Consider the following 27,800-nt stretch of genomic DNA (forward strand, 5'->3'; position numbering starts at 1 on the left):
ATTGTTGCTCACGCTAATGTTGCTCACAACACACTGGGGGGAGTGCTGAGGTTTAGCTAGCCAATTACCTATTAAACTCACCGACTGCCAGTCTGGCCAATATACTGCACTAGAGGAGCATTGCTTAATGCTAGGTAGCTAACGAACTGGCTAGCTAGCGATTTAGCTAGCTCACTGAAGTAGGGCCCTAGTGTGTTTCTCCCACAGTCTCCAACTTGCCTTTGCCTGCCTAACTATACTGCAGTCATGACCGCGGCAGGAGATTTCGGAAACCCTCTAAGGAAATTTAAATTAGTCTTTCTTGGCGAGCAGAGCGGTAAGTGTACAACTGAAAACTATATGATGTAACGTTCGGCCAAGGTTGAAAATGAGACATATTTTTAACACTGAGTTCGCTAAATAGCTAGCTATGTGATCAAAAGCTTGCTAACTTAGCTGGCTGGCTAGCTAGCTAGCTAATGCCAGCCCTGTTCATCTTGGGCGAGTCTCTTTTTTAAAAATCGATATCCACCGACTGTCATACAACTGAGACCATGGCGATTCAGTTATATAGCTAGCTACGATTACCGATCATTGGTATCTAACTTAACCTTTCGGTGATATCAAATGTTTACATTGCTAACTAATTTATGGTTAGTTGGCTAACTATTTGGCAGTGTAAGCCAGTTATTTTAACTAATGTTTTCGACACAGGTCAGGAAGCTAGCTATTTAGGCTAGCAAGTTAACTAAACTAACAAGCTGTTTTTGGGAGACTAATTGTTTCTAGTTAGTCAGCAGTCGGTTTGTAACGTTAGCTAAAATAAATCAATACATGAACCACTAACCTAGCTACATACTACGACTACAATAACTAGCCGCTATTGTATAACTATAGCTAGGGTTTGCTCTGGTGTGTTTATTCAGTCAGATTTGTCTTTGGTTTTCAGAGCGGCTGTAGAGTTTCTGGTGCTAACCATCTCAGTCGTCACTCTCGCTAAAGACAGCCTCTGTGCCAAGAAAGATGTCTCATTGCATGTCAAACCAAGTATCAACGTTATATGGTTGATTTATAGGCGCCTGCCTGCCAGCCAGCCAGCACTGTCTTTTTCTCTGATGTGGGGACTTCATATTGTACATTTCAACAGCTCTCTATTCTCATGATGTGGTGGCAATTGTGATTTTAAAAAGCATCACCATTCTTATGAAACAATCTGCCTATCTCTGATTCTGAGAATTTGAGCTATTGTATATGCTGGATGGAACCGGTATACCTGAAACCCAACTTTCATACAACATACATTGCAGACAGAACCACCCTGATTTAAGGCCTGTGGTTTTCAGTATGAAAGTGCATTGAGGGAGAACCAAGGACTGGAGTGAAGCCTGGGTGACCAGCCTGATCACAGCACTGCTGAGGGGGTGGGCTGGTATGGAGGTGGGCTGTACGTCAATCTGTTCCTCTCATCGTAGGCAAGGCTATAAAGTAGGCTATCCTATATACCACTGTCAGCAACAAACATCCCCCTCCTTTAACCAGAACCCATGCTACACTTCAAATATAGTGGGGCAAAAAGTATTTAGTCAGCCTCCAATTGTGCAAGTTCTCCCACTTAAAAATACGAGAGAGGCCTGTAATTTTCATCATAGGTACACTTCAACTATGACAGACAAAATGAGAAAAATGCCAGAAAATCACATTGTAGGATTTTTAATGAATATATTTGCAAATTATGGTGGAAAATAAGTATTTGGTCAATAACAAAAGTTTCTCAATACTTTGTTATATATCCTTTGTTGGCAATGACAAGAGGTCAAATGTTTTCTGTAAGTCTTTACAAGGTTTTCACACACTGTTGCTGGTATTTTGGCCCATTCCTCCATGCAGATCTCCTCTAGAGCAGTGACGTTTTGGGGCTGTTGCTGGGTAACACGGACGGATGGGGGGGGGGGGGACGGATGGATGGGATGATTGTGTGGAAGCCCATATGGGACTGGCCATCTATCCTCAACAGTTTAGCCCATAGGGATACAATGTACTGTAGCCACACAAGAAAGCAACCTCAGTCTGTATGGCACTTCAATACAGTGCATTCCGGAAGTATTCAAACCCCTTGTTCCATATTTTGTAACGTTACAGCCCTATTATAAAATGTATTCAATCGTTTCCCCCCCTCGTCTACACACAATACCCCATAATGACAATTTTTGCAAATGTATTAAAATATAAAAACTGAAATATCACATTTACATAAATATTCAGACCCTTTACTCAGTACTTTGTTGAAGCACCTTTGGCAGTGATTACAGCCTCAAGTCTTTTGGGTATGACATTACAAGCTTGGCACACCGGTCTTTGGGGAGTTTCTCCCATTCTTCTCTGCAGATCCTCTCAAGCTCTGTCTGGTTGGATGGGGAGCATCGCTGCACAGCTGTTTTGAAGGTGAGCCTTTGCCCCCAGTCTGAGATTCTGAGTGCCACAGAAAAGGTTTTCATCAAGGATCTCTCTATTTTGCTCTGTTCATCTTTCCCTCGATCCTGACTATTTTCCCAGTCCCTGCCGCTGAAAAACATCCCCACAGCTTGATGCTGCTACCACCATGCTTCACCGTAGGAATGGCGCCAGGTTTCTTCCAGACGTGACGCTTGGCATTCAGGCCAAAGAGTTCAATCTTGGTTTCATCAGACCAGAGAATCTTGTTTTTCATGGTCTGAGAGTCTTTAGGTGCCTTTTGGCAAACTCCAAGAGGGCTGTCATGCCTTTTACTGAGGTGTGGCTTCTGTCTGGCCACTACCATAAAGGCCTGCTTGGTGGAGTGCTGCAGAGATGGTTGTCTTTCTGGAAGGTTCTCCCATCTCCACAGAGGAACTGTGGAGCTCAGAGTGACCATCGGGTTCTTAGGTCACCTCCCAGACCAAGGCCCCGATTGCTCAGTTTGCCCGTCGACCAGCTCTAGGAAGAGTCTTGATGGTTTCAACATCTTCCATTTTTAAGAATGATGGAGGCCACTGTGTTCTTGGGGACCTTCTATGCTGCTGAATAAAAAAAATTAAAAAAAATTGTTGGTACAATTCCCCAGATCTGTGCCTCCAACACAATCCTGTCTCGGAGCTCTATGGACAATTCCTTTGACCCCATTGCTTGGTTTTTGCTCTGACATGCACTGTCAACTGTGGAACATTATATAGACAGGTGTGTGCCTTTCCAAATCATGTCCAATGAATTGAGTTTTCCACATGTGGCTCCAATCAAGTTGTAGAAAGATTTGTAGGATGATCAATGTAAACAGAATGCACCTGAGCTCAATTTCGAGTCTCATAGCAAAGGGTCTGAATACTTATGTAAATAAGATATTCCAGTTTTTTATTTGTAATACATTTGCAAACATTACTAAACCTGTTTTCGGTTTGTCATTATGGGGTATTGTGTGTAGATTGAGCAATAAAAAAATAAAAAAAAGTATTTAATCCATTTTATAATATTTTCCGAATGCACTTTTTTTTGTCCGTACCTCTTTAGTTCGCGTGGAGTCATTGTCTAAATGTCTTTGAACATAGACAATATAATAATGAAATCCAATGCTTGGCAATAATGAGTTCCTTTTACCCAATTGAGGGGGTGTTCTCATCATTGTCTTGTGCTGAGGGCAGTATCACAGCCATTGGCTACGCTGCGAGATTGTGAGTGGAGCTGGTTTGACTGGAGGGTGGAGCAAGTTTCTCAGGCGGGAGCAACGGCCTTCAAATAAAAATTGAAGTGTATTTATTGTATTTATTCTTTAAAATAAAAGCTGCACCATTGAAGGTCCCCAAGAACATAGTGGCCTCTATCATTCTTAAATGGAAGACGTTTGGAACCACCAAGACACTTCCTCGAGTTGTCTGCCGGGCCAAACTGAGGAATCGGAGGTGAAGATCCTTGGTCAGGAAGGTGACCAAGAACCCGATGGTCACTCTGACAGAGTTCCTCTATAGAGATGGGGGAACCTTCCGGAAGGACAACCATATCTGCAGCTCTCCATCAATCAGGTCTTTATGGTAGTGGCCAGATGGAAGCCACTCCTCAGTAAAATGCATATCACAGCCCGCTTAGTTTGCCAATAGCCACCTAAATACTCTCAGACCATGAGAAACAAGATTCTGAGTTCTGATGAAACCAAGATTAAACTCATTGGCCTGAATGCCAAGCATCACATCTGGAGGAAACCGGATGTAAAAACTGAAATATCACATTATGTAAATGTGATATTTCCAGGTATTATATTTTCTTTTATTAAAAAAAATATTTTTGCAAGAAATGTCAACTGTTTTTGATTCATCATTATGGTGTATTGTGTGTAGATTGAGGGGGGAAACGATTTAATCCATTTTTGAATCATTCTGTAATGTGGAAAAATTTGAGTGGTCGGAATGCACTGTATCCACTTTAGAAGTGAGCAGTGCAAGGGATTAAGTAGTTTTTAATTGCAATTCGAGGGCTGAGGTAATTTCCTCCCAAACAATCTCTCGGATACTATTGGCCAACTTTCTGCTGTCGGGTTTTGAGAGCCGGTATGTTCCCACAGGTATTTTATTTTAACTTTATTTAACTAGGCAAGTCTGTTAACAAATTCTTATTTTCAATGACTGCCTAGGAACAGTGGGTTAGCTCGGGGGTTTGCATCCTTCCGGTTACTAGTCCAACGCTCTAACCACTAGGCTACCCTGCTGCCCCAGGTGCATTATGAACGGACAGAATATGCCAGCTACTAGAGCGAAATACACCTGCTATTGTTCCTTGTAATACAGTGAATGTCCCACACCTTAATTTGATGTTTATATGTTGACAATTATTTCAAAATAAGTTAGTTAATTCATAGTTATTTTGCAAAAGAAAAGCTACTCATTTTGAATGCATGCCACTAGAACCAGTGCTAAAGAAGTTAATGATGATACTAACGAGTATTGAGATACTGAAATCGTCCTGCCCCTACTGACCTCACACCACAGACATTTATGTAAATGTGGATTTCCGCACTGGCGTGAGAGATTGACACTGGATCAGGGTGACAAACTATCTACTGCCTTTTCATGTGCACACATAGGCCTGGTCAGTATAAATCCCTCACCGTTGGGAAACTTACACACAATACATTTCACACTCCAGATTTTTGTTTGATATGTAATGTCCACAGACTCCCATTAAGCTGAGTATAGATTTTGAAGTGACTTTGCATCGGAGGCAGGTGGGAAGACTCAGTGGAACAGGGTCAGGCACGTTGTTTCAATTTTTCTTGTTTGGTACCATTCCATTTATGCCGTTACAGTGAGCCCATCCTCCGATAGCTCCTCCCACCAGACTCCTCTGCTTTACTTTCCAGGTTTTTTTTAACAATTAAGTCTTATTAGTGTAATAACATGTTTGAGAGGATGGCCTGACCCTAAACCCAGACCCTACCAAGTTAGGCCTACCCGTCCCAATAATTATGAGATGTTAAATCGAGGTCCTGATAAGAGTAGGGAGGGAGTGTTTACCCTGGTTTCTTGGCTGATTCCCAAGATTGCCATCATATTACCCTGGCCACCTAATCATCCCCAGCTTCAACTATCATCGCCCCGGCAACTCTTTCCCAGGTTGTTGCTGTAAAGTGTTCCCACTTTTTAGACAACTTACCTGGTAAGTAAAAATGTGTTAACAAACAACTCTTGTGTTTAATTCAATGAAAGACCAAATACAATTTTGTATTTAGGAAGTGGTGGGCCTCTGCATTTTGGCTCATTAAACATTCTTTTGAACTTTCCCAAATGCAGATCGCCTTTGTCTGCCCACTGGCACTGACTACAGAACAATAGGAGTGGGAACGGGTATAGGGGGAATAGAGCTGACAGGAGACTTGTGTCCTGGGGGGGGGGGGGATGTCCTACCATGAGGGAAATGGGAGGAGGGGTGAACCTGCTGGTTTGGGAGGGGTCTGGGAGGAGAGGATATGTGAGTTTTAGGATCGGTCTTCTAAGGAAGATATTTGACCTGTTTAAAAAGAGGGAGGGCACAGACACTCACCCACACACTGAGGTACATAGATTGCCAGCAGAGCATATTAATAATTGAAACAGGTGAGAGAAGCTTTAAAGCTTTAAAGCTGAGGAGAATTGAGGCCAACTCACACTTTTTTTTTTTTTTTTCTTTACACATTCCTTTCTGTGTCGTTTGTCTTCCACCCTCCCTTTGCTCTCGTATCCTCTCTTTGGGCTGAGGTTAACAACATTCAGTGGGCCAGATGAAGGGCTCGCTATAGAGAAGGGGCATGGGTGGAACTAGCTCTCTTGATAAGTGTCGTTCTCACGCTGAAGTGTCAGTTGCACCTTCCTAGTGGGTCAGCTTTTTTTCTGTACCCATTTTTACACGACAGTAAAGACGTCCACATTCTTCCGAGCCGAAACCGTCATCTTCTCTGAATGATTCAAGGGGCTATCATTGTTGAAGTTGCTATAGATATCTATATATCTTTTTGGGAGACTTGACCAAATTCACATAGCAATGTCAGTTCTAGATCTATCATTCTCATTTGAAAGCAAGTAAGAAGCGGTAGATCTGTTTTATTTCTATGCTTCCTGTTTTTGTTTTTGCCTCTTTTGATTTTTGTACACCAGCTGAAAATGTAAATATTTTTGGTTATGGAAAATGTTTCACAGCAGTTTAGATGACCATTTACTACACTATACACTGCATTCAAAGTATTCAGACCCTTCGACATTTTCCACATTTTGTTACATTACAGCCTTATTCTAAAATGTATCAAATTGTTTTTTTGCCCCTCAATCTACACACACTACCCCATAATGACAAAGCAAAAACTTTTTTGGGGTGTGGGGAAGAGGAAAGAAGGAAATGTCACATTTACATAAGTATTCAGACCCTTTACTCAGTACTTTGAAGCACTTTTAGCAGCGATAACAGCGTTGAGTCTTCTTGGGTATGATGCTACAAGCTTGGCACATCTGTATTTGGGAAGTTTCTCCCAGTCTTCTCTGCACATCCTCTCAATCTCTGTCAGGTTGGATGGGGAAGTGTCGCTGCAAAGCTATTTTCAGGTGTCTCCAGAGATGTTAGATCGGGTTCAAGTCCAGGCTCTGGCTGGGCCACTCAAGGTCATTCAGAGACTTGTTCCAAAGCCCACTCCTGTGTCGTTTTGGCTGTGTGCTTAGGGTTGTTATCCTGTTGGAAGGTGAACCATTGCCCCAGTCAGGTCCTGAGCGCTCTGGAGCAGATTTTCATCAAGGATCACTCTCTACTTCGCTCTTCATCTTTCCCTTGATCCTGACTAGTGTCCCTGCTGATGGTGCCAGGTTTCCTCCAGGTGTGACGCTTGGCATTCAGGCCAATGAGTTCAATCTTGGTTTCATTAGACCAGAGAATCTAGACAATCCGATCTTCACATAGGAACTCTGACAGACCTCCAGAGTGACCATTTTGGGTTTTTGATCACCTCCCTGACCAAGGCCCTTCTCCGATTGCGAAGTTTGGCCAGGCTGCTAGCTCTAGGAAATCTTGGTGGTTCCAAAATTTTTCTATTTAAGAATGATGGAGGCCACTGTTCTTGGACCTTCAATGCTGCAGATCTGTGCCTCGACACAAGCCTATCTCTGAGCTCTACGGAGAATTCCTTCGACATCATGGCTTTTCCTCTGACATACACTGTCAACTGTGGGACCTTTTTTATATAGGTGTGTGTGTGTGTGCCTTTCCAAATCATGTCCAATCAATAGAATTTTACCACAGACTCCAAGTTGCAGGAACATCTCAAGGATGGAAACAGGAAGACCCTGAACTCAATTTCAAGGCTCATAGCAAAAGGTCTGAATAATGATGTAAATAAGGTCATTTTGTTTATTTTTAATATATTTGCAAGAATTTAAAAATGTTTATTTTGTTATTGTGTGTAGATTTGATGAGGAAGAAACCACTGCTCCATAAAGACAGACTACGGTTTGCAACTGCACATGGGGGACAAGATTGTACTTTTTGGAGAAATGTCCTCTGGTCTGATGAAACAAAAATAGAACTGTTTGGCCATAATGACCATCGTTACGTTTGGGGGGGAAAAAGGGGGAGGCTTGCAAGCCGAAGAACATCATCCCAACCGTAAAGTACAGGGGTGGCAGCATCATGTTGTGGGGGTACTTTGCTGCAGGAGGGACTGGTGCACTTCATAAAATAGATGGAGTCATGAGGCAGGATAATTATGTGGATATATTGAAGCAACATCTCAAGACCTCAGTCAGGAAGTTAAAGCTTGGTCGCAAATGGTCTTCCAAATGGACAATGACCCCAACCATACTTCCAAAGTTGTGGCAAAATGGCTTAAGGACAAAAATGTCAAGGTATTGGAGTGGCCATCGCAAAGCTCTGACCTCAATCCTATAGAAAATATGTGGGTAGAACTGAAAAAGCGTGTGCGAGCAAGGAGGCCTACAGACCTGACTCATTTACACCAGCTCTGTCAGGAGGAATGGGCCAAAATTCACCCAACTCATTGTGGGAAGCTTGTGGAAGGCTACTAAACACATTTGACCCAAGTTAAGCAATTTAAAGGCAATGCTACCAAATACTAATTGAGTGCATGTAAACTTTTGACCCACTGGGAATGTGATGAAAGAAATAAAAGCTGAAATAAATCTCTACTATTATTCTGACATTTCACATTCTTAAAAGAAAGTGGTGATCCGAACTGACCTAAAACAGGGCATTTTACTAGGATTAAATGTCATGAATTGTAAAACTGAGTTTAAATGTATTTGGCTAAAGTGTATGTAAACTTCCAACTTCAACTATGTAAACTCAGCAAAAAAAGAAACGTCCCTTTTTCAGGACACTGTCTTTCAAAGATAAATCGTAAAAATCCAAATATCTTCACAGATCTTCATTGTAAAGGGTTTAAACACTGTTTCCCATGCTTTTTCAATGAACCATAAACAATTAATGAACATGCACCTGTGGAACGATCGTTAAGACACTAAGACACTAACAGCTTACAGACGGTAATTAAAGTCACACTTATGAAATATTAGGACACTAAAGAGGCCTTTCTACTGACTCTGAAAAACACCAAAAGAAAGCTACTCCGTGTCTCTGCTCATCTACGTGAATGTGCCTTAGGCATGCTGTAAGGATGCATGAGGACTGCAGATGTGGCCAGGGCAATAAATTACAATGTCCATACTGTGAGACGCCTAAGACGGCGCTACAGGGAGATGGGACGGACAGCTGATCGTCCTTGCAGTGGCAGACCACATAACAACACCTGCACAGGATCGGTATATCCGAACATCACACCTGCAGGACAGGTACAGGATTGCAGCAACAACTGCCTGAGTTACACCTGGAACACCAAATTCCCCCCCATCAGTGCTCAGACTGTCCGCAATTGGCTGAGAGAGGCTCGCCAGACAACGTCGCCTATGGGCACAAACCCATCGTCGCTGGACCAGACAAGACTGGCAAAACGTGCTCTTCACTGACAAGTCGCGGTTTTTGCCTCACTAGGGGTGATGGTCGGCTTTGTTTATCGTCAAAGGATTGAGCGTTACACTGAGGCCTGTACTCTGGAGTGGGATCGAGGTGGAGGGTCCGTCATGGTCTGGGGCGGTGTGTCACAGCATCATCGGACTGAGCTTGTTGTTATTGCAGGCAATCTCAACGCTGTGCGTTACAGGGAAGACATCCTCCTCCCGCATGTGGTACCCTTCCTGCAGGCTCATCCTGACATGACCCTCCAGCATGACAATGCCCCCCCCCCCCCAGAAATGTCCTGGAACTTGCAGGTGCCTTGGTGGAAGAGTGGGGTAACATCTTACAGCAAGAACTGGCTAATCTGATCCAGTCCATATTAAATGTAGCAAAATATAGACTACTGCCTGTCCATCGTGCTCAAATCCTGCACACATTCGTTCCAATATTGTGTAGTGTAGAGGTCGACCGATAGTTTTTTTTTCAACGCCGATACCGATTTATTGGGGGGCAATAAAGCCGATACCGATTAATCTGACAATTTTTTTCTATATTTTTATTTGTAGTAATGACAATTACAACTACTGAATGAACACTTATTTTAACTTAATATAATACACCAATAAAATAAATTTAGCCTCAAATAAATAATGAAACGTATTCAATTTGGTTTAAATAATGCAAAAAAAAAGTGTTGGAGAAGAAAGTAAAAGTGCAATATGTGCTATGTAAGAAAGCTAACGTTTCAGTTCCTTGCTCAGAACATGAGAACATATGAAAGCTGGTGGTTCCTTTTTAACATGAGTCTTTAATATTCCCTGGTAAGAAGTTTTAGGTTGTAGTTTATTATAGGACTATTTCCCTCTATACCATTTGTATTTTATTAACCTTTGACTATTGATGTTCTTATAGGCACTTTAGTATTGCCAGTGTTACAGTATAGCTTCCGTCCCTCTCCTCGCTCCTCCCTGGGCTCGAACCAGCAACACAACGACAACAGCCTCCATCGAAGCAGCGTTACCCATGCAGAGCAAGGGGAAACAACCACCCCAATGCTGAGCGAGTGATGTTTGAAACACTATTAGCACGTGCTAACTAGCTAGCCATTTTTACTTTGGTTACACCAGCCTCATCTCGGGAGTTGATAGGCTTGAAGTCATAAACGGCGCAATGCTTGACACACAACGAAGAGCTGCTAGCAAAACGCACGAAAGTGCTGTTTGAATGAATGTTTATGCGCCTGCTTCTGCCTACCACCGCTCAGTCAGATACTTAGATGCATATAATCTAACTGAGCATACAAGCAACGCAGGACACGCTAGATAATATCTTGTAATAACTACACATGGTTGATGATAACTAGTGATTATGATTGTTTTTTATAAGATAAGTTTAATGCTAGCTAGCACCTTACCTTGGCTTACTGCATTTGCGCTAACCGGCAGTCTCCTTGTGGAGCGCAACAAGAGAGAGGCAGGTCGTTATTGCGTTGGACTAGTTAACTGTAAGGTTGCAAGATTGGATTCCCCGAGCTGACAAGGTGAAAATCTGTCGTTCTGCCCCTGAACAAGGCAGTTAACCCACCTTTCCTAGACCGTCATTGAAAATAAGAATGTGTTCTTAACTGACTTGCCTAGTTAAATAAAGGAATAAAAAAAATATGATCAATCGTTCAACCTTTAGTGTAGTGTTATATTGATGGTACAGATTGCTGTGTGTACTGTGATTCTGGACACTGCTCCCGAGGCTGTGTTTTTGAGAGCTCTGCTCAGGATACATGACTTGAGGCTACCCAGCCAGGTTCAACAGTGACACAGCAGTAATATGATAGTGGCCGGGTGAGACGTACATGGACGCGGTAGAAAGGAGTAGGGAGAGGGAGGTTGTACTGGAAATGAATACTTGTGCATTCCACAATGTGGTAGACTGGAGCAATGAAACAAAATGCTGTCCATTCTTCTTGCTTTTCCTCTGCTTCTTCCCTGTTTTTTTTTAAATCCCCCTCTAATTTCCCTTAGTGTTGTCACATGCCAGTGCAGGGCGAGGGAGTGTTGGTTTCAGAGGGCCAGGTCTGGGCTGGCACCGCCACTGACAATCTCCCAGCATTCCTTTAAAGGTTTTTTTCCAAGTCTATACAAAAAACATTTGATTTTCTTATGTCATTTTTGCTGGTTTTTCACTCAGAAATCCCTTGTTGATTTGCAGTCTATATTGTGGTGTTGGGTTTCTTATGGTGAGCATGCAGACTCAGACACCTCCTCCTGGACTCTTACTCCAGGCCTCTTGATGGTTGGTTGGTGGAGTCAAGTCATACAGTTGTGATGAGCTGTGGCCTGCAAATTGACTGAGGAGTTGCTGGAGATTTGATGCATCAAATCAGGCTGGAACATGTTAGTTCATAGAAATGGAATGATTCATTCTATTTCTGTGTTGGCTATGTGAAATGAGACTTGTCAGAGTACTGACAAAACAGACAATCTGCCAGCCTTACTGGTGTGTTACTTGCCCTTCAAGACTGTAGTACATGTTTTATTAAACCGATTAATGGGGTTATAAAAATGTTGGTCATAACATGAGCCTGTCTTGTTTTTCAGTGGGGAAGACATCATTGATTACCAGGTTCATGTACGACAGCTTCGACAACACCTACCAGGTGAGGCTAGACCACACATAGAGAGTTGAATCTGGATATGATGGTTAGGGCTAGGTTTATTACATCATTGGTCTCAATGCCTAACCCTAGTCCTGGTCCTCCTACAGAGTGGGCAAGCTTTTGTTCCAGACAAACACAATTGATTCAGCTAGTCAGTCTTCATGATTAGCCATTTGAGTCCGGTGTGGTAGTGCTGCGCTTGACTACGCTGTAAAAAAATATTTTAAACTAATTAATATTATTAACTAACTGGTTCCACAGCCTTTAAAAAAAAGTAACATTTCGGCTAGTGTTACATGAATTTAACATGTTTAGTTGACCCAAACTTGGCTCCAACTTAAGAAAACAGGCAATTCAGTTAACTTAAAATGTGTTTGCTCAACTTGTCTCATATCTTAATTCTACTAGAAATGATCAGATTTTATTGGTCGCATACACATATTTAGCTGATGATATTGCGGGTGAAGCGAAATGCTTGTGTTCCTAGCTCCAAAAGTGCAGTAGTGTCTAACAATACACACAAATTTAAAAGAATGGAATTAAGAAATATATGCATATTAAAGACGAGCAATGTCAGTGGTATTGACTAGAATGCAGTGGCAAATACCCGGATTTCCGCAAATATTGGTCATAAAAGGTATAATGTACAGACAAATGTATGGTAGGATGTGAATATAGTGGAGGTAAACCTAGGTATTGAGTGATGATGAGAGAGATATTGTCTCTAGAAACATCATTGAATCCAGGAGATGTCATTGCATGTGTGGGTGGTGGAACTAATAGGTTGGATAAGGTATAGTGAGCAGGACTAGAGGCTCTACAGTGAAATAAGCCAATAAACACTAACCAGAACAGCAATGGACAAGACATATTGACATTAAGGAGAGGCATGCTTAGTCGAGTGATCAAAGGGTCCAGTGAGTGGAGAGGTTGGTTGGTGATTTAGACAGCTAGCTAGGCCATCGGTAGCAAGCTAGCATAGGATGGAGGTCTGTTGTTAGCCACCTCTTGCGTTCCGTCAGTAGATTAGTGGGGTTCCGTGTGGTAGAGGGGATTAATCCAAATCACACAACAACAAAAATAAAAACAATAGATATAGTTATAGAGGCCCAAGAAGAAAACAATAATAATAATAATAATAATAATAATAATAATAATAAGAAAAATAAATAAATTGTCCGATTGTCTATTCAGATAGCAGCCGGTTGCAACACCGCCCCCTTTGGCAGTTCTATCTTGTGGAGAAAAAATAATTGAATAATTGATGTTTGCTCTGGAATCGACGAAGGCCGATAGTCACACGGATAGCAGCTAGCTAGCTGTGAGATCCGGGTATGAATGTCCAGAGAGCAGTTGAAATCCAGGGACATGGAGAGAGATTGGTCCGGTATGTTCCGTTCCGAGCCGCGCTGCGCCGTACAGAACTGGCGATAGATTTTCGAGCTAAAGGATAGCTGATGACCACAAACCGTGGTTAGCTGAATACTAACGATTTGCCAGTAAAGGAGCTAACTAGCTTCTGAACTACCTTCTGATTAGCTTCTGGATTAGCTTCTGGATTAGCTTCTGGCTAGCTTCTGGCTAGTTTCAGGCTAGCTTCTTGGAGGATTACAGATTTGAGGTAAATAATACTTTTTTATAAATTGGTGAGGCGGGTTGCAGGAGAGTGTTTTGAAGATGAGTTGATGGAAAATAAAAATAAAATGTATGTGAAAAAAGTTGTAAATATATATACATACACATACACACACGACAAGGACAAAAGACGTCTGAACTGCTATGCCACCTTGGAGTGTCATCACCCAACTTCTGTTGAGCTTCAATTGGCAGGCAGACAGCCTTACATTCTCCTGCAAAATGTCTTGATAAGCTTGAATTCATTTTTCCATCCGTGATGGCAAGCTGTCCAGGCCCTGAGGCAGCAAAGCAGCCCCAAACCATGATGCTCCCTCCAGCATACTTTACAGTTGGGATGAGGTTTTGATGTTGTGCTGTGCCTTTTTTTTCTTTTCTCCACAAATGGTGTTGTGTGTTCCTCCAAACAACTCAACTGTCGTTTCATCTGTCCACAGAATATTTTGTCAGTAGTGCTGTGGAACATCCAGGTGCACTTTTGCAAACTTCAGATGTTTTTTTTTTTTTAACAGCAGTGGCTTCTTCCGTGGTGTCATCCCATGAACACCATTCTTGTTTATTTTTTTACGAATCGGAGACTCATCAACAGGGATGCAAGCATGTTCCAGAGATTTCTGTAAGTCTTTAGCTGATACTCTAGGATTCTTCTTAACCTCATTGAGTATTCTGCACTGATTTTGCAGTCATCTTTCCCTTACGGCCACTCCTAGGGAGAGTAGCAACAGTGCTGAACTTTCTCCATTTATAGACAATTTGTCTTACTGTGGACTGATGAACATCAAGTCTTTTAGAGATACTTTTGTAACCCTTTCCAGCTTTATGCAAGTCAACAATTCTCAATCTTGGTTCTTCTGAGATCTCTTTTGTTTGAGCCATGGTTCACATCAGGCAATGCTCCTTGTGAATAGCAAACTCAAATTTTGTGAGTTATTTTATGGGGTAAGGCAGCTCTAACCAACATCTCCAATCTCTTTTCAATGATTGGACTCCAGGTTAGCTGACTCCTGACTCCAATTACCTTTTGGAGAGGTCATTAGCCTAGGGGTTTCACATACTTTTTTCCAACCTGCACTGTGAATGTTTTAAATTATATGCTAAATTGTTATTATTTTGCCACTATGGCCTATTTATTGCCTTACCTCCCTAATCTTACTACATTTGCACACGCTGTATATAGATTTTTTCTATTGTGTTATTGACTGTACGTTTGTTTATCCCACGTGTAACTCTGTGTTGCACATCTTGGCCAGGTCAGTTGTAAATGAGAACTTGTTTTCAACTGGCCCACCTGGTTAAATAAAATAAATATTCAACATAGAAAAGAGAAATACAATTTGTTATTAGTTTAAGCACACGGTTTGTCTATTGTTGTGACTTAGATGAAGATCAGATCAAATTTGATGACCAATTTATGCAGAAATCCAGGTAATTCCTAAGGGTTCACATACTTTTTCTTGCCACTGTACATGTGAAATGAGTAAAACAGTATATAAACATTTTATTAGTGACCAGTAATTCCATGTCTATGTACATTGGGCAGCAGCCTCTAAGGTGCAGGGTTGAGTAACGGGGTGGTAGCCGGCTAGTGACAGATAAATAAAATGGTTTTACTTGAGTGTACTTTTAACAGAGCCGAGATTTACTTTGAATTGCAAAGTGTAGCAATACAGGTGAAATCAGTCATTGACACATACATGCTGGCGTAACAGGAAGATTGGTACGCCGTGAGCCAGAGATTAGAGGTCGACCGATTTATGATTTTTCAACACCGATATACTCGGCAGATTTTTATATATACATTTGTAATAATGACAATTACAACAATACTAAATTAATTAACACTTTTATTATTTTAACTTAATATAATACATCAAAAGCAATTTAGCCTCAAATAATGAAACATGTTCAATTTGGTTTAAATGATGCAAAAACAAAGTGTTGGAGAAGAAAGTAAAAGTGCAATATTTGCCATGTTAAAAAGCTAACATTTTAAATTCCTTGCTCAGAACATATGAAAGCTGGTGTTTCCTTTTTAACATGAGTCTTCCATATTCCCAGGTACTAGGTTGTAGTTATTATAGGAATTTATTGGACTATTTCTCTCTATACCATTTGTATTTCATATACCTTTGACTATTGGATGTTCGTATAGGCACTTTAGTATTGCTTGAAGTCATAAACAGCGCAATTCTTGAAGCACAGCGAAGAGCTGCTGGCAAATGCAAGAAAATGCTGTTTGAATGAATGCTTACAAGCCTGCTGCTGCCTACCACCGCTCAGTCAGACCGCTCTATCAAATCAGACTTAATTCTAATATAATAAACACACAGAAATACGAGCCTTAGTTTCCGGATTTGACCATATTATTAACCTATCATTTAGAAAACAAAACGTTTATTCTTTCAGTGAAATATGAAACTGTTCTGTATTTTATCTAATAGGTGGCATCCCTAAGTCTAAATATTGCTGTTACGTTGTACAACCTTCAATGTTATGTCATAATTATGTACAATTCTGGCAAATTAATTACGGTCTTTGTTAGGAAGAAATGGTCTTCACACAGTTCGCATCGAGCCAGGCAGCCCAAACTGCTGCATATACCCTTGACACTGCTTTCACAGAATGCAAGAGGAGTGACACAATTTCCCTAGTTAAGACATTCATGTTAGCAGGCAATATGAACTAAATATGCAGGTTTAAAAATATATACTTGTGTATTGATTTTAAGGCATTGATGTTAATGTTTAGGTACACATTGGTGCAACGACAGTGCTTTTTTTGTGAATGCGCTTGTTAAATCATCACCCGTTTGGCGAAGTAGGCTGTGATTCGATACTAAATTAACAGGCATCGCATCGATTTATATGCCACGCAGGACAAGCTAGATAAACTAGTAATATCATCAACCATGTGTAGTTAACTAGTGATTATGTTAAGATTGATAGTTTTTTATAAGTTAAGTTTAAGGCTAGCTAGCAACTGACCTTGGCTCCTTTCTGCACTCGCGTAACAGGTGGTCAGCCTGCCGCGGTCTCCTCGTGGAGTGCAATGTAATCGGCCATAATCGGTGTCCAAATATTCCGATTACCGATTGTTATGAAAACTTGAAATCGGCCCTAATTAATCGGCCAACCTCTACAAGAGATTGTGTGTTCAAATCAGGACATGTTGAATAATAATTACTGTATAGTTGAATAAGCACAATGTAATCATGTCTGCCAAATGTAAGTAGAAAAAATTGTAGCCTATGTCAAAAGCACATTGTGTAACTAGTTCCACAACCTTGTTTAGTGAAGATGCCCAAATAATAATTTCTAGTTGAATGAACATGAGACAAGTTGAGCAAACACGCAATTTAAATTAGACTACATTTTTGCATACTTTTTAAATTTATTTTTAAGTTGGAGCTAATTTTGGGCCAACTATATATGTTCGATTCAACTAAAACTTTTTTTCTTTTGATTGAATTTTTTTTTTTTTTAGGTGCATGGGCAATAGGTTTGTTCCTTCAGTTTAAGTACAGTACTCAAGCCTTTCCTTATCAATCTACCATCATAATTGTTAGAATGTTCTGTCTCATTCTCTTCGTTCTTTCACATTTCCAGGCCACAATAGGAATAGATTTTTTGTCTAAAACCATGTACCTCGAAGACAGAACAGTAAGTTTTACTTTCTCCTTTTTAAATTCCATTGAGTGGTAGCATGCTGATTTTGTCATAATATATTGATTATGAGAGGAATTAGTTCATTTTTAAGTGAGTCTGTTAGTCATGACTGTCGCATTGTGATTTGACTGAATGTTACATTTCATTATGGTGATTTTGAAAATGTCTCCCTTCAATCCAGTTTCATTGAAATTAAAAAATGTACCCATTCAACTGGCACGCACGCACACACCCCCACCCAATCACACAGGTCCCTGAGTCCTTGCCACTGGTGGTTTCTGGGACTTTGGTGATACTGGGTGACCTGATTTCTGTCTGCTCTAACAGTGTCTTATCCTGGCCCAGGTTCGCGCACACACCCACACACCCACACACACACACACACACACACACACACACACACACACACACACACACACACACACCCACCAGACAGTGCACACACTAGCACCTTAAAGAAGCCAGAGGGCCGGCCTGGCCTGGGATTGGCGCTTACCTTGCATCTTCCTTCCTGCTAGCTTTCTTCTCCAGACAAACTCATTATTTTCTTCCCTTTTTCCCATCTGCTCATATTCTCTTCATTCTCATGTTAAAATTAAACATCAAGTTTGAACGAGGGAAGAACATTTCAGAAATGAGGCCTAGTACCCATGATTCCCTTGGCCCTCACCACTCCTATGGTCACACACTCCCTGCATGCAGCCCTCTCCCTCTTTTTTTCTCTCATGAGTTGATTAGGTTTTGTTTTATTTCCTTACTCTATGGTTTCTTACCTCATGTTTTCCTTTGTTTCTGCACTCGTTTTCTCTTTTCTTTTCATCCTTTATTTTTCCTTTTCCTTTTCTTTTATTTCCCCTCCCATCCGCAACAGATCAGGTTGCAGTTGTGGGATACGGCTGGGCAGGAGCGTTTCCGTAGCCTCATCCCCAGTTACATCAGAGACTCTGCCGCAGCTGTCGTAGTATACGACATCACAAGTAGGTACTCGCATCCGCGCCCCTCCCACTCGACGTGCGTGCGTGCCCCTCCCCACCCCTCCTCAACCCTCGTCCAGTTCTCCCCTCTCTTACCACCACCTCTTCCTCTCCGCCATCTCTCCCCTTCTCCTTCTCTCCCTGTGTGCTGGTGCTAACGTGCTGCTCAGGTGAGACTGCAGCTTTGGGACACAGCCGGCCAGGAGCGCTTCCGGAGTCTGATCCCTAGCTACATACGAGATTCCACCGTGGCTGTGGTAGTCTATGACATCACAAGTGAGTGCGGCCCCTATTGATGGAAAAGTGATGGAACGATGCTGACCAAAACAAAAGATGTCCTCATTTTTCACCGCTGGCTCAATTCCCTCTTCTTTTTTTCTGTTTTCCCACCCTCTATCTTTCCTCCTTTTTGTCCCCTTTTCTTGTTTGTAGATGTTTTCCCTCCCACTTTTTGTATGTGAGTCCACTTGGATAAGTCCATAATTCTTTTGTTAGCTTTTTGCATTTTTTGTTGTCTGAAAGCTTCTGTTTCTGTAACAAATATAAAAAGATTATGCTAATCTGTTTATTGATACTAGGAGCGCAAAGCATTCGGTAGAATACTACATGCAAACCCAATTAGGCTACAATATCAGTCGGGGAAATCTAATACTAAAGAACCATTGACTTAATCCATAGTCTAGTGGTTTCTTAGATTTGTGGTCATGAATACATGGATGGCAGATTTATCATCTTGTTTTCCCCAACAGAGCAACCTATCACTTCTTTTCTATCCTTCCTTTTTATCTTGATTTCTCTGCTATCTTTCTTAATGTCTGTTCCCCCCCCCATTATGGCCACCAATTACTTGCTAGTTCTGTTGACACATGCGTACAAAATAATGAAGTGTCTTATTGGTTTAATTCAAATAATTGGTATTGGCAGCTTTGATGTTGCTTCAGAGGCCTATTTTGCCCATTATGAAATTATCATATTGCAGCCTTTCAATGTAATGTTCAGAGATGTCTCCTTTTTCACGTCTCTCCTACCATGTGCGTTTGAGGACCGTTAGGGGCAGATACTGTATAAGGAGACATGGCGCTGCAGCAGGGCTATTTAACTGGAAGAGGAAGTCTTTCTCTTCAGAAAAACAAACACCACATCTAGCTGGACAGACAAGAAGATAGACAGACAGGAAGGTAGAATACAAGGATATGGCTAAATAATAAGAGAATCCTAGATGGATAGGAAATGGGAGATGGATTTACGTAGTTTAATGATATGTTCTTATTTGTTGTCAGTGCAAATATAGAGACAGTATCTTTCTGTCCTTCTGCTCCTTACCATAATTCAGTACTTGTCACAACTTGGAGATTAACATTGAACTCCCTCTCCCTCCCTCTTCTATCAGACGTCAACTCTTTCCAGCAAACCACAAAATGGATTGATGATGTCAGAACGGAGAGAGGAAGTGATGTCATCATCATGTTGGTGGGAAACAAGACTGACCTTGCAGACAAAAGGTGTGACATAATAACTAAAGGGTGATGTCAGTAAGCCTGTAGAGTTCTTCAGTTCTCATCAGACCAGGTCCTGGAGGGCTCTCCATTAGAGCATACTAATGAATCGACTGATTGTTACTGTAGAATGATTTAAGACTGGTGCCACAGTGAGTTCCTGACTGAGACCTTTAGGCCCTCCTGTGTTAAGCGAGAGAAACACTGCCCTCTAGAGACAGCTAAGCAGGGACTTATTAGCCTCGTCACTTGGTACAGGCTCTCTAGAGACAGATCTGGCAGATCACACACAGACGGCCTTTGGAGCTCAGCATGGCCTAGAATTAGTTTCATTATTCAGAGATTCAACAGATTGAGATTCACCCTCGAGTCTTATCCATTTGTGTGTTCAAACAATTGTGATAATGAAACAGACCTTTTTTTTATTTTTATTTTTTTAAACATGGTTTGTCACTATAACCCTCAATGCTTTTATGCCTTTAAACAACTTCTTTGTACTATTCCCATTTTTTTTGTGATTGATGCTGTCCGGCTGTGTTTTTGAATGATTGGCATGCTTTAGATTCTCTGAACTGACTGTAAGCTGCTGTTCTGCATGTTTAACCCTCTTATCTACCACAGGCAAGTTGCTATTGAAGAGGGTGAGAGGAAGGCCAAAGAGCTAAATGTAATGTTTATTGAGACTAGTGCTAAAGCAGGATACAACGTCAAGCAGGTGAGTGTATGTGTATGGCTGAGTCGTTCTCTCCGTCCATGCTGCCACTGCTTCTGCCTCGGCTCACCCTTGAAAAGGTCACTCATCACAGTCAGAGGTTTAGGGTCAATTGCTACAATAATGAAGAGCCTTTAATTAGAATCATATGTGGTGTATTGAACGTGGAGCTAAGCTGGTGCTCTGAGGTGTTTTAGAGTCTGGCTGTGTGGGCACTTTAAGACGGAGCAGAGGCTGCCGCAGCGGTAGCGGGAGGAAACACGGCATGTTCATCCTTCGATCTTCACATTGTCTATTCCTTTTGTTTTCTCGTTCGTGTGTGTGTCTGTTGTCGTGGGACATTGCAGACAGATAACCACAGAGGAAGGGGAACAGAGAGCCAAAGAGCTGAATGTTCTGTTTATTGAAACAAGTGCAAAGACGGGCTACAATATCAAACAGGTAGAGCACAGCATGTGTGTGTGCAGTGCTCACACTCTCTTAAATCTGGCTTGCTTTACACTAAATGGGGTCCTTGGATTATTTTCAGAACTCTTGCCCATCCATCCCATGTTGGCCATAATAACTAAAGACCAGAATGTTCCCCCGGGCACCCTGGGACAGACTGGGACAGACTATCTACTTTGGCCTCCGGTCTGGGATATACAGTACTGTGCAAATGTTTTAGGCAGGTGTGAAAAAATGCTGTAAATTAAGAATGTTTAAAAATAGACATGTTAATAGATTATATTTATCATTTAACTAAATGCAAAATGAACAAAATAAATGTCAATCAAATTCCTATTTGGTGTGTAGCAGAAGGCAGTTTGTTCGTCAAAGGGCTAGAGAGCGGTACACGAATGAGTGTCTGCGGGCAACAGTGAAGCATGGTGGCGGTTCCTTGCAAGTTTGGGGCTGCATTTCTGCAAATGGAGTTGGGGATTTGGTCAGAATGAATGGTCTCCTCAATGCTGAGAAGTACAGGCAGATACTTATCCATCATGCAATACCCTCAGGGAGGCATCTGATTGGCATCTGATCATTTACATAACAGAATGAAGCGCAGCACGTGACTGAAGGAAGAAGAGACAATGTGCTAGTTACAGCATCGGCGCGGCTCTGGAATGTCAGTTACAGCATCGGCGCTGCTCTGGAATGTCAGTTACAGCATCGGCGCGGCTCTGGAATGTCAGTTACAGCATCGGCGCGGCTCTGGAATGTCATTTACAGCATCGGCGCGGCTCTGGAATGTCAGTTACAGCATCGGCGCCTCCCCTGAATGGTAACGAAGAGGTAACATTAGGTAAGAAGTCTGACCACGGAGACGGGGGTGAGAAGGTGATGATGCGTACTTCATAAGCTGTAACTAAAAACTACTGGCATTTGGAAAGTTTGAGGTGAGGGGGGAACAAGTATTAGCATTGTTAAGTATCTTGCTAGTTGGATCAAATTCTCTGTTAGCTAGCCAGAGAAATGTTGACCAACATTAGCCAATTTATCTGATCAAATAATTTGAGTTCATGTTGTGAAAATGATCTTGCTTATAAAGTCAAACAGATAACGTTTGCCAGCTAACATTACAACATCAGATGAGCTAACATTAGTAACCTAACCAATTCGCTATAGTATTAACTGGTATTCGACTCCTTGCCGTTCCTCAAGTTATAACGCGTTAGTCGCTTACTGGACCCTGGCAATCTGTGTGAAATGTTAACTAGCTAACGAACTAACCACTATCTGTTAAGTAATGTTTTCCATCTACAGTATGTGGTTCATTTTCAGAATATTAGGTGAAAACGAGGCGTTGTTTGTTAACCTGTTATGGCTGCAATCCCGAAACTGAGATCGATATGATCAGTGAAAATAGAGGGCGCCAAATTCAAACCACCGAAATCTCATAATTATAATTCCTAAAATGTGTGTTTTATATAATTTTAAAGCTATTCTCGTTGTTAATCCCACAAGTGTCCAATTTCAAATAGGCTTTTCAGCGAAATACTACAAACGATTGTTAGGTCTCCACCAAACAACAATAAGCACAGCCATTTTCCAGCAAAATATAGCATTCACAAAAACCAGAAATAAAGATCTAATTAATCACTAACCTTGAATTATCTTCATCAGATGACACTCATAGGACTTCATGTTACACAATACATGCATGTTTTGTTTGATAAAGTTCATATTTATATCAAAAAATCTGTTTACATTGGCATGTTAGATTCACTAGTTCCAAAAACATCAAGTGATTTTGCATAGCCACATCATTCAACAGAAATACTCATCATAAATGTAGATGATAATACAAGTTATACACATGGAATTATAGATTAATGCAACCGCTGTGTCAGATTTCAAAAAAACTTTACGGAAAAATAAACTCATGCAATAATCTGAGACGGCGCTCAAAAGTAAAAACACCACAGCCGCAAAGATGGCGTCAACATAAACAAGAAATTACATTATAAATATTCCCTATGATGATCTACATCAGAAAGCACTCCAGGAATCACATTTCCACAAATGTTTGTTTTGTTCGAAAATGTCTGTTATTTATGTGCAAATACCTTCTTTTGTTAGCGCGTTTGGTATACATATCCAAACGCGAATTCTGGTCAGCGTTAACTTCAAAAGGTGATATTACTGGTCGAAGAAACATTTCAAACTAAGTACAGAATCAATTGTTATGATGTTTTTAACAAATAGCTTCAATAAAGTTCCAACCGGAGTATTCCTCCTTGTCTTCGTGAGCAATGGAACGCAAGTGACTACCATGAGGAAAAAGCGCTATCACAAAATGGCTGCTTGATGGACATCTGCTATATTCTGCTCTCATTCACTCCCACAACAACATAGAAGCCTCATTATGATTTCTATTGATGGTTGACATCTAGTGGAACCCCTAGGCAGTGCAACATCAGTCATATCAAGGGGATTTCATTGGGGACTCTGGTGAATACATACAAGCTCAGATTTCTGACTTCCTGTTTTGATTTCAACTCATGATTTTGCCTTCCAATATGAGTTCTGTTATACTCACAGACATAATTCAAACAGTTTTAGAAACTTTAGAGTGTTTTCTATCCAATGCTAATAATAAAATGCATATATTAGAGACTGAGGAGCAGGCCGTTTACTTTAGGCACCTTGTTCATCCAAGCTACTCAATACTGCCCCCAGCCATAAAAAGTTAAACAAGTGGATTCAGGGATCAAGTGGAGCTGGGCCTGGCTTAAGCTGGATGCCACTAGAGGCGAAAGGACACCACACACTTTCCTTCTTTCTCACTTTAGTTGGCACATGGTGGAACAGTGTACACTTTCTGCCTGTGGACACATGTTATAGTGTGCAGTGTAGTCCAAAGATATTGGCTTTGTTGTGTTGAACTTGAAAGTAACGTGTGTGGGTGTGGGGGGGGGGGGGGGGGGGTGTGACTACTTAGTTATTTTTACTTAATCGATGCCTATAGTGGCCACTATAATAGAGCATAAACAGAATGCCTGTTTGTTTAATTATATTTCTACTTTAAGATGTTTTTTTCCCAAGTGCAATATTTGTGTGGTCACGAGCGTTCTATTATAAAGGCTGTCATGGCTAACTGCAATATTAGTGTGTTTTTTTTCTCAAGACTTGAGTGTGAAGTCTAAGCAACAAATAACATTGGATGGCTTTCTTTACATTCTTTTGCTGTGAATTAGGTTCACATTAACCACTATTTTACACACAGAGACTGATCATATAGATCATATTCTTTGTTTAATTAGTTAACCTGCATTTCCCCCTGGCAGGGATTTTTGCATGTTTCAGTGCAACAAATAAGTGTCACCTTTTTGGGCTCTCAGCAGTTTTCATCCCTGGGGATTACATGAAGAGAGAGAAGCACATGAGGCTGCCTAAATCCACAGAAGATCTGTGGTTAGTTCTCCAAGATGTTTGGGCCAACCTACCTGCTGAGTTCCTTCAAAGACTGTATGCAAATGTACTTAGAGTTGATGCTGTTTAAGGCAAAGAGTGGTCACACCAAATATTGATTTGATGTAGATTTTTCTTCTGTTCACTCACTGCATTTTGTTAATTGATAAATATACAATATTAACATGTCTATTTTTGAAAGCATTCTTACTTTACAGCATTTTTTCCACACCTGCGTAAAACCTTTGCACAGTACTGTACATCTTTTTAAAACGTATAATTCTCACTCCAGGTTTGATTAAGTGATTTTCTCCGACTAGTATCAAAGGATTCTATTTAATACATCAGATCTGCATGATCTTAAACTCCTTTCCAGCAGGTATGGGATGGTATTTACCTCTGAGGAGGACATTTATATGATTACTGCTGTCCAACTTAAATGTAAATTGGTTTATTTAATTCAATGCCTCTAGTTGTGATGGTCATGGAATTTTGGATGACTAATTGTTCAGACAAATGACAGCGGTCATCGTAATAACAAAAAAAAACGAAACATTTTCTCCTCTCCTCCACTCCTGACTGCATGTGCTGCTGCTGCAAGCTAGGTTGAAGATAACTTGTCCTAACCTTTGTTGTCATTCCATGTGGAAGCTTTTTAGAAAATCAACTAGCATAGCTGGTCCCATTGTGGGGTATCCTCTTGTCTTTTCATCTTCAACCTAGGCTGCAGGGAGGGGGGGTGTTGCCTAGGCAACCTCAGACTTTACAACATCTTGTTTCAGCAAGGAGCCACGTTGTAGAGTCCATGTTACAGCAGAAACAGACTCAACCATGTAAATGCCAAACCACCCCGTTTTCAGTCAGCTGTTCATTCCACAAATAATAAGTACATTTTTTACAGTTAATGTATTTTCATGACAGTCTTCATTCATGACCGCCGGTTCCATGGTTATATGGTAATTGTCAGCCCTACCAATGACGACGTACTAAGAAGAACGAGAGCACACAGAGCTGCAGGCCTGGTGTCAAGGCAGGAAGGTTGGAGTGTTCTGACTCTGACAAACGAGGTCTGTTCTCTCCCCTGCAGCTGTTCCGACGCGTGGCCGCTGCCCTCCCTGGCATGGAGAGCACACAGGACAAGAGCAGAGAAGACAGTATCCTTACTCTACGCAGAAACGTGTGTGTGTGTGACTGACTATGCATGTTTTTCAGTGGCAATAGTAGAAACAGATTGTACTTGAACATTTACAGCCACCTATTGGGTAGCTTGTAAACCTATTAAAACATATTGAGAAGATGGGACGTGTTTGAAAAGACTTCATGTGTTCCTGTCTGAGCTCTTTGAGTTGGTCCTTAACCCCTCCTCCCCCAGTGATTGACATAAAGCTGGAGAAGCCCCCAGAACAGCCCATCAGCGAAGGAGGCTGCTCCTGCTAACTCAATTCTATCACTCATTCGCTCTCTCTCTCCTGTGCTTTGTTCTTGATCCTTCTCACCCTGGTTTATTCACTCCCCCTATGTCTCTCTATACTGTACCTTTTCTTTCTGCTTGACTGCTCTCCCTCTGTCTGAACCCCTTGAATCCTGACTCCTTCTCCCCAGCCTGAAAGAGAAGAACACTACCTGTCCATCATTCTTGTCGTCGTGGTAACCCGCTCTCTCAATGAGATGACCTTAAGCTTAACAAGCACAGTATGGATGTGAAGGCTATTTTATTTCAGTTGATCGTTCACTCTACTTTGGCAAAATCCCCCCAAAAATCAAGCACTGTATCCTATTTTTCTGTAGTACCGAAATGTTTGATTGCGCAGTTGTCAAATGATGGCAGCCTGTGAGGGACCTAGACCCATAGATACTGAGTGGAATGTTTCTGCCATAAGTGGGTTCTGAACGGATTATTACAGTTTAGCCCCCAATCAATATCGCTCACAACAACCTCCATTCCTAATGCCAGTCCCACCACAGAGCAGCCATACAGTGTCACTTCACAGAAACATGGCATGACGACACTATAGGGAAACCACAAGAACTCACACACACACACACACACACACACACAGTCCCACCACAGTGACATTATACAACACAAGGGCTGTCTCACTACCACTACACGACCGTCCTTAATTTGTCCCTTACTTTTCCTCACAAATGAATGAAGGCTATCTTCACCTTGGCTGCCATTTTTCTATCTCTTGGTTAGGTCTTTACTTTTTTCTAAAGAGTACAATTATCATAGATGAAAATATATTGCTTTGGAGAACAGGAGTGTTTACGAAAAGATTTTTGTATATTGAAATAAGTATCAAATTCAACACAAACCCAACTTCATAATATATGCAGACATGCCTTTTTAAAAGTGTTAATTGTAGAGGGCTTCCATGGTTTAGGGTTTTTCTAACTTTGTTAGGTTTGTTATAATATTGACACTTTAGAGTAATTTCTTTTCTTTGCTTGTTTTTGTTTTGATCTTTTGTTAATGATAATTATTTTACATGTTCATTTAATAATGACTTGTAATATTTATTTCTAATAGATCATGTTTCTTCATTTGTATTATTGTTAATACTATTATTGTTGGGATGATCCCTAAATGGCTAATAAGAGTATTTTGTCAACCACCTGATTTTCAAACATGTCTCCCAGCTCTTCTGGTGACATCACTACCCCTCTACTCCACCCCAAAATGCAAATTTAACTGAAGAAAAAAACAGTGCAATGTTTGTATTTTTTTGGAGGAAAGGCCTTTCTTTGGTAGTCTTAGTTCGTAACCTTTTTTCTTTGAAATGGTTTTAACTGGATGTTAGAGGTAAACTGTAACTGCTTTGCGCCGCCACGTCTCTGTGCAATGAAGCGCATAATTTGCACTGCTAGAATTCATCAGTGTCTTATCAACATCCCCAAGAAAGGTCTGCATTTAGTAACTGAAATGTTGTTTTTGATGGTTGAATAATAAATTGATAAATGCTAGACAAGGCAATCTGGAAAGAGGGTGTTGTCTGGTTATTTCCTGTGAACTTAGTGGTGTTATGTTAGTATGGAAAATATTTGAATTCAATATTTTAAGTCTAAATAATTTCCCCACAACATATGGGTCAATAGGGGCAATGTTTAAGAAGTCTGACACATGGACAAAACTAGCTGTCATCCTCAGACCGAGGTAGTGTTTTGTAAGGTACTGTACATTTCAGACCAGAGTATTGACCTTCTGTCAGGTATGGTTAGATGTCAAGGGGAAGTTACTGGGTAAAGTCAGAATGTATACTCTAATCTTGCCTGTCTGCACTCCCCATCAACCCTGCATCCACTTTC

At 41.1% G+C, this 27,800-nt stretch overlaps 1 protein-coding gene across 8 annotated transcripts; it reads left to right on the plus strand.

Annotated features, from left to right (window-relative positions):
- Nucleotides 1-27,478, plus strand: rab6a (RAB6A, member RAS oncogene family). Of its 8 annotated transcripts, none has more exons than XR_004210250.1 (9): nucleotides 31-316; nucleotides 12,060-12,118; nucleotides 17,359-17,412; nucleotides 18,290-18,395; nucleotides 19,783-19,894; nucleotides 20,510-20,603; nucleotides 20,948-21,041; nucleotides 25,579-25,645; nucleotides 25,864-27,478. XR_004210250.1 is itself a non-coding variant. In XM_020485301.2 (8 exons), the coding sequence occupies exons 1-8, from the start codon at nucleotides 247-249 to the stop codon at nucleotides 25,926-25,928; spliced, it is 627 nt and encodes a 208-aa protein (XP_020340890.1). In that variant the 5' UTR covers nucleotides 1-246; the 3' UTR covers nucleotides 25,929-27,478. The 8 variants fall into 8 exon arrangements, 6 of the variants coding, with proteins under 6 accessions (XP_020340890.1, XP_020340893.1, XP_020340892.1 ...); XR_004210251.1 differs by lacking the exon at nucleotides 20,948-21,041 and adding an exon at nucleotides 18,563-18,668 and having other exon boundaries at nucleotides 41-316; XM_020485301.2 differs by lacking the exon at nucleotides 20,948-21,041 and having other exon boundaries at nucleotides 1-316.
- Nucleotides 27,479-27,800: the final 322 nt, after the last annotated feature.

This window comes from Oncorhynchus kisutch, linkage group LG6 (genome assembly GCF_002021735.2).
Source record: "Oncorhynchus kisutch isolate 150728-3 linkage group LG6, Okis_V2, whole genome shotgun sequence".
Taxonomy (NCBI): Eukaryota; Metazoa; Chordata; class Actinopteri; order Salmoniformes; family Salmonidae; genus Oncorhynchus; species Oncorhynchus kisutch.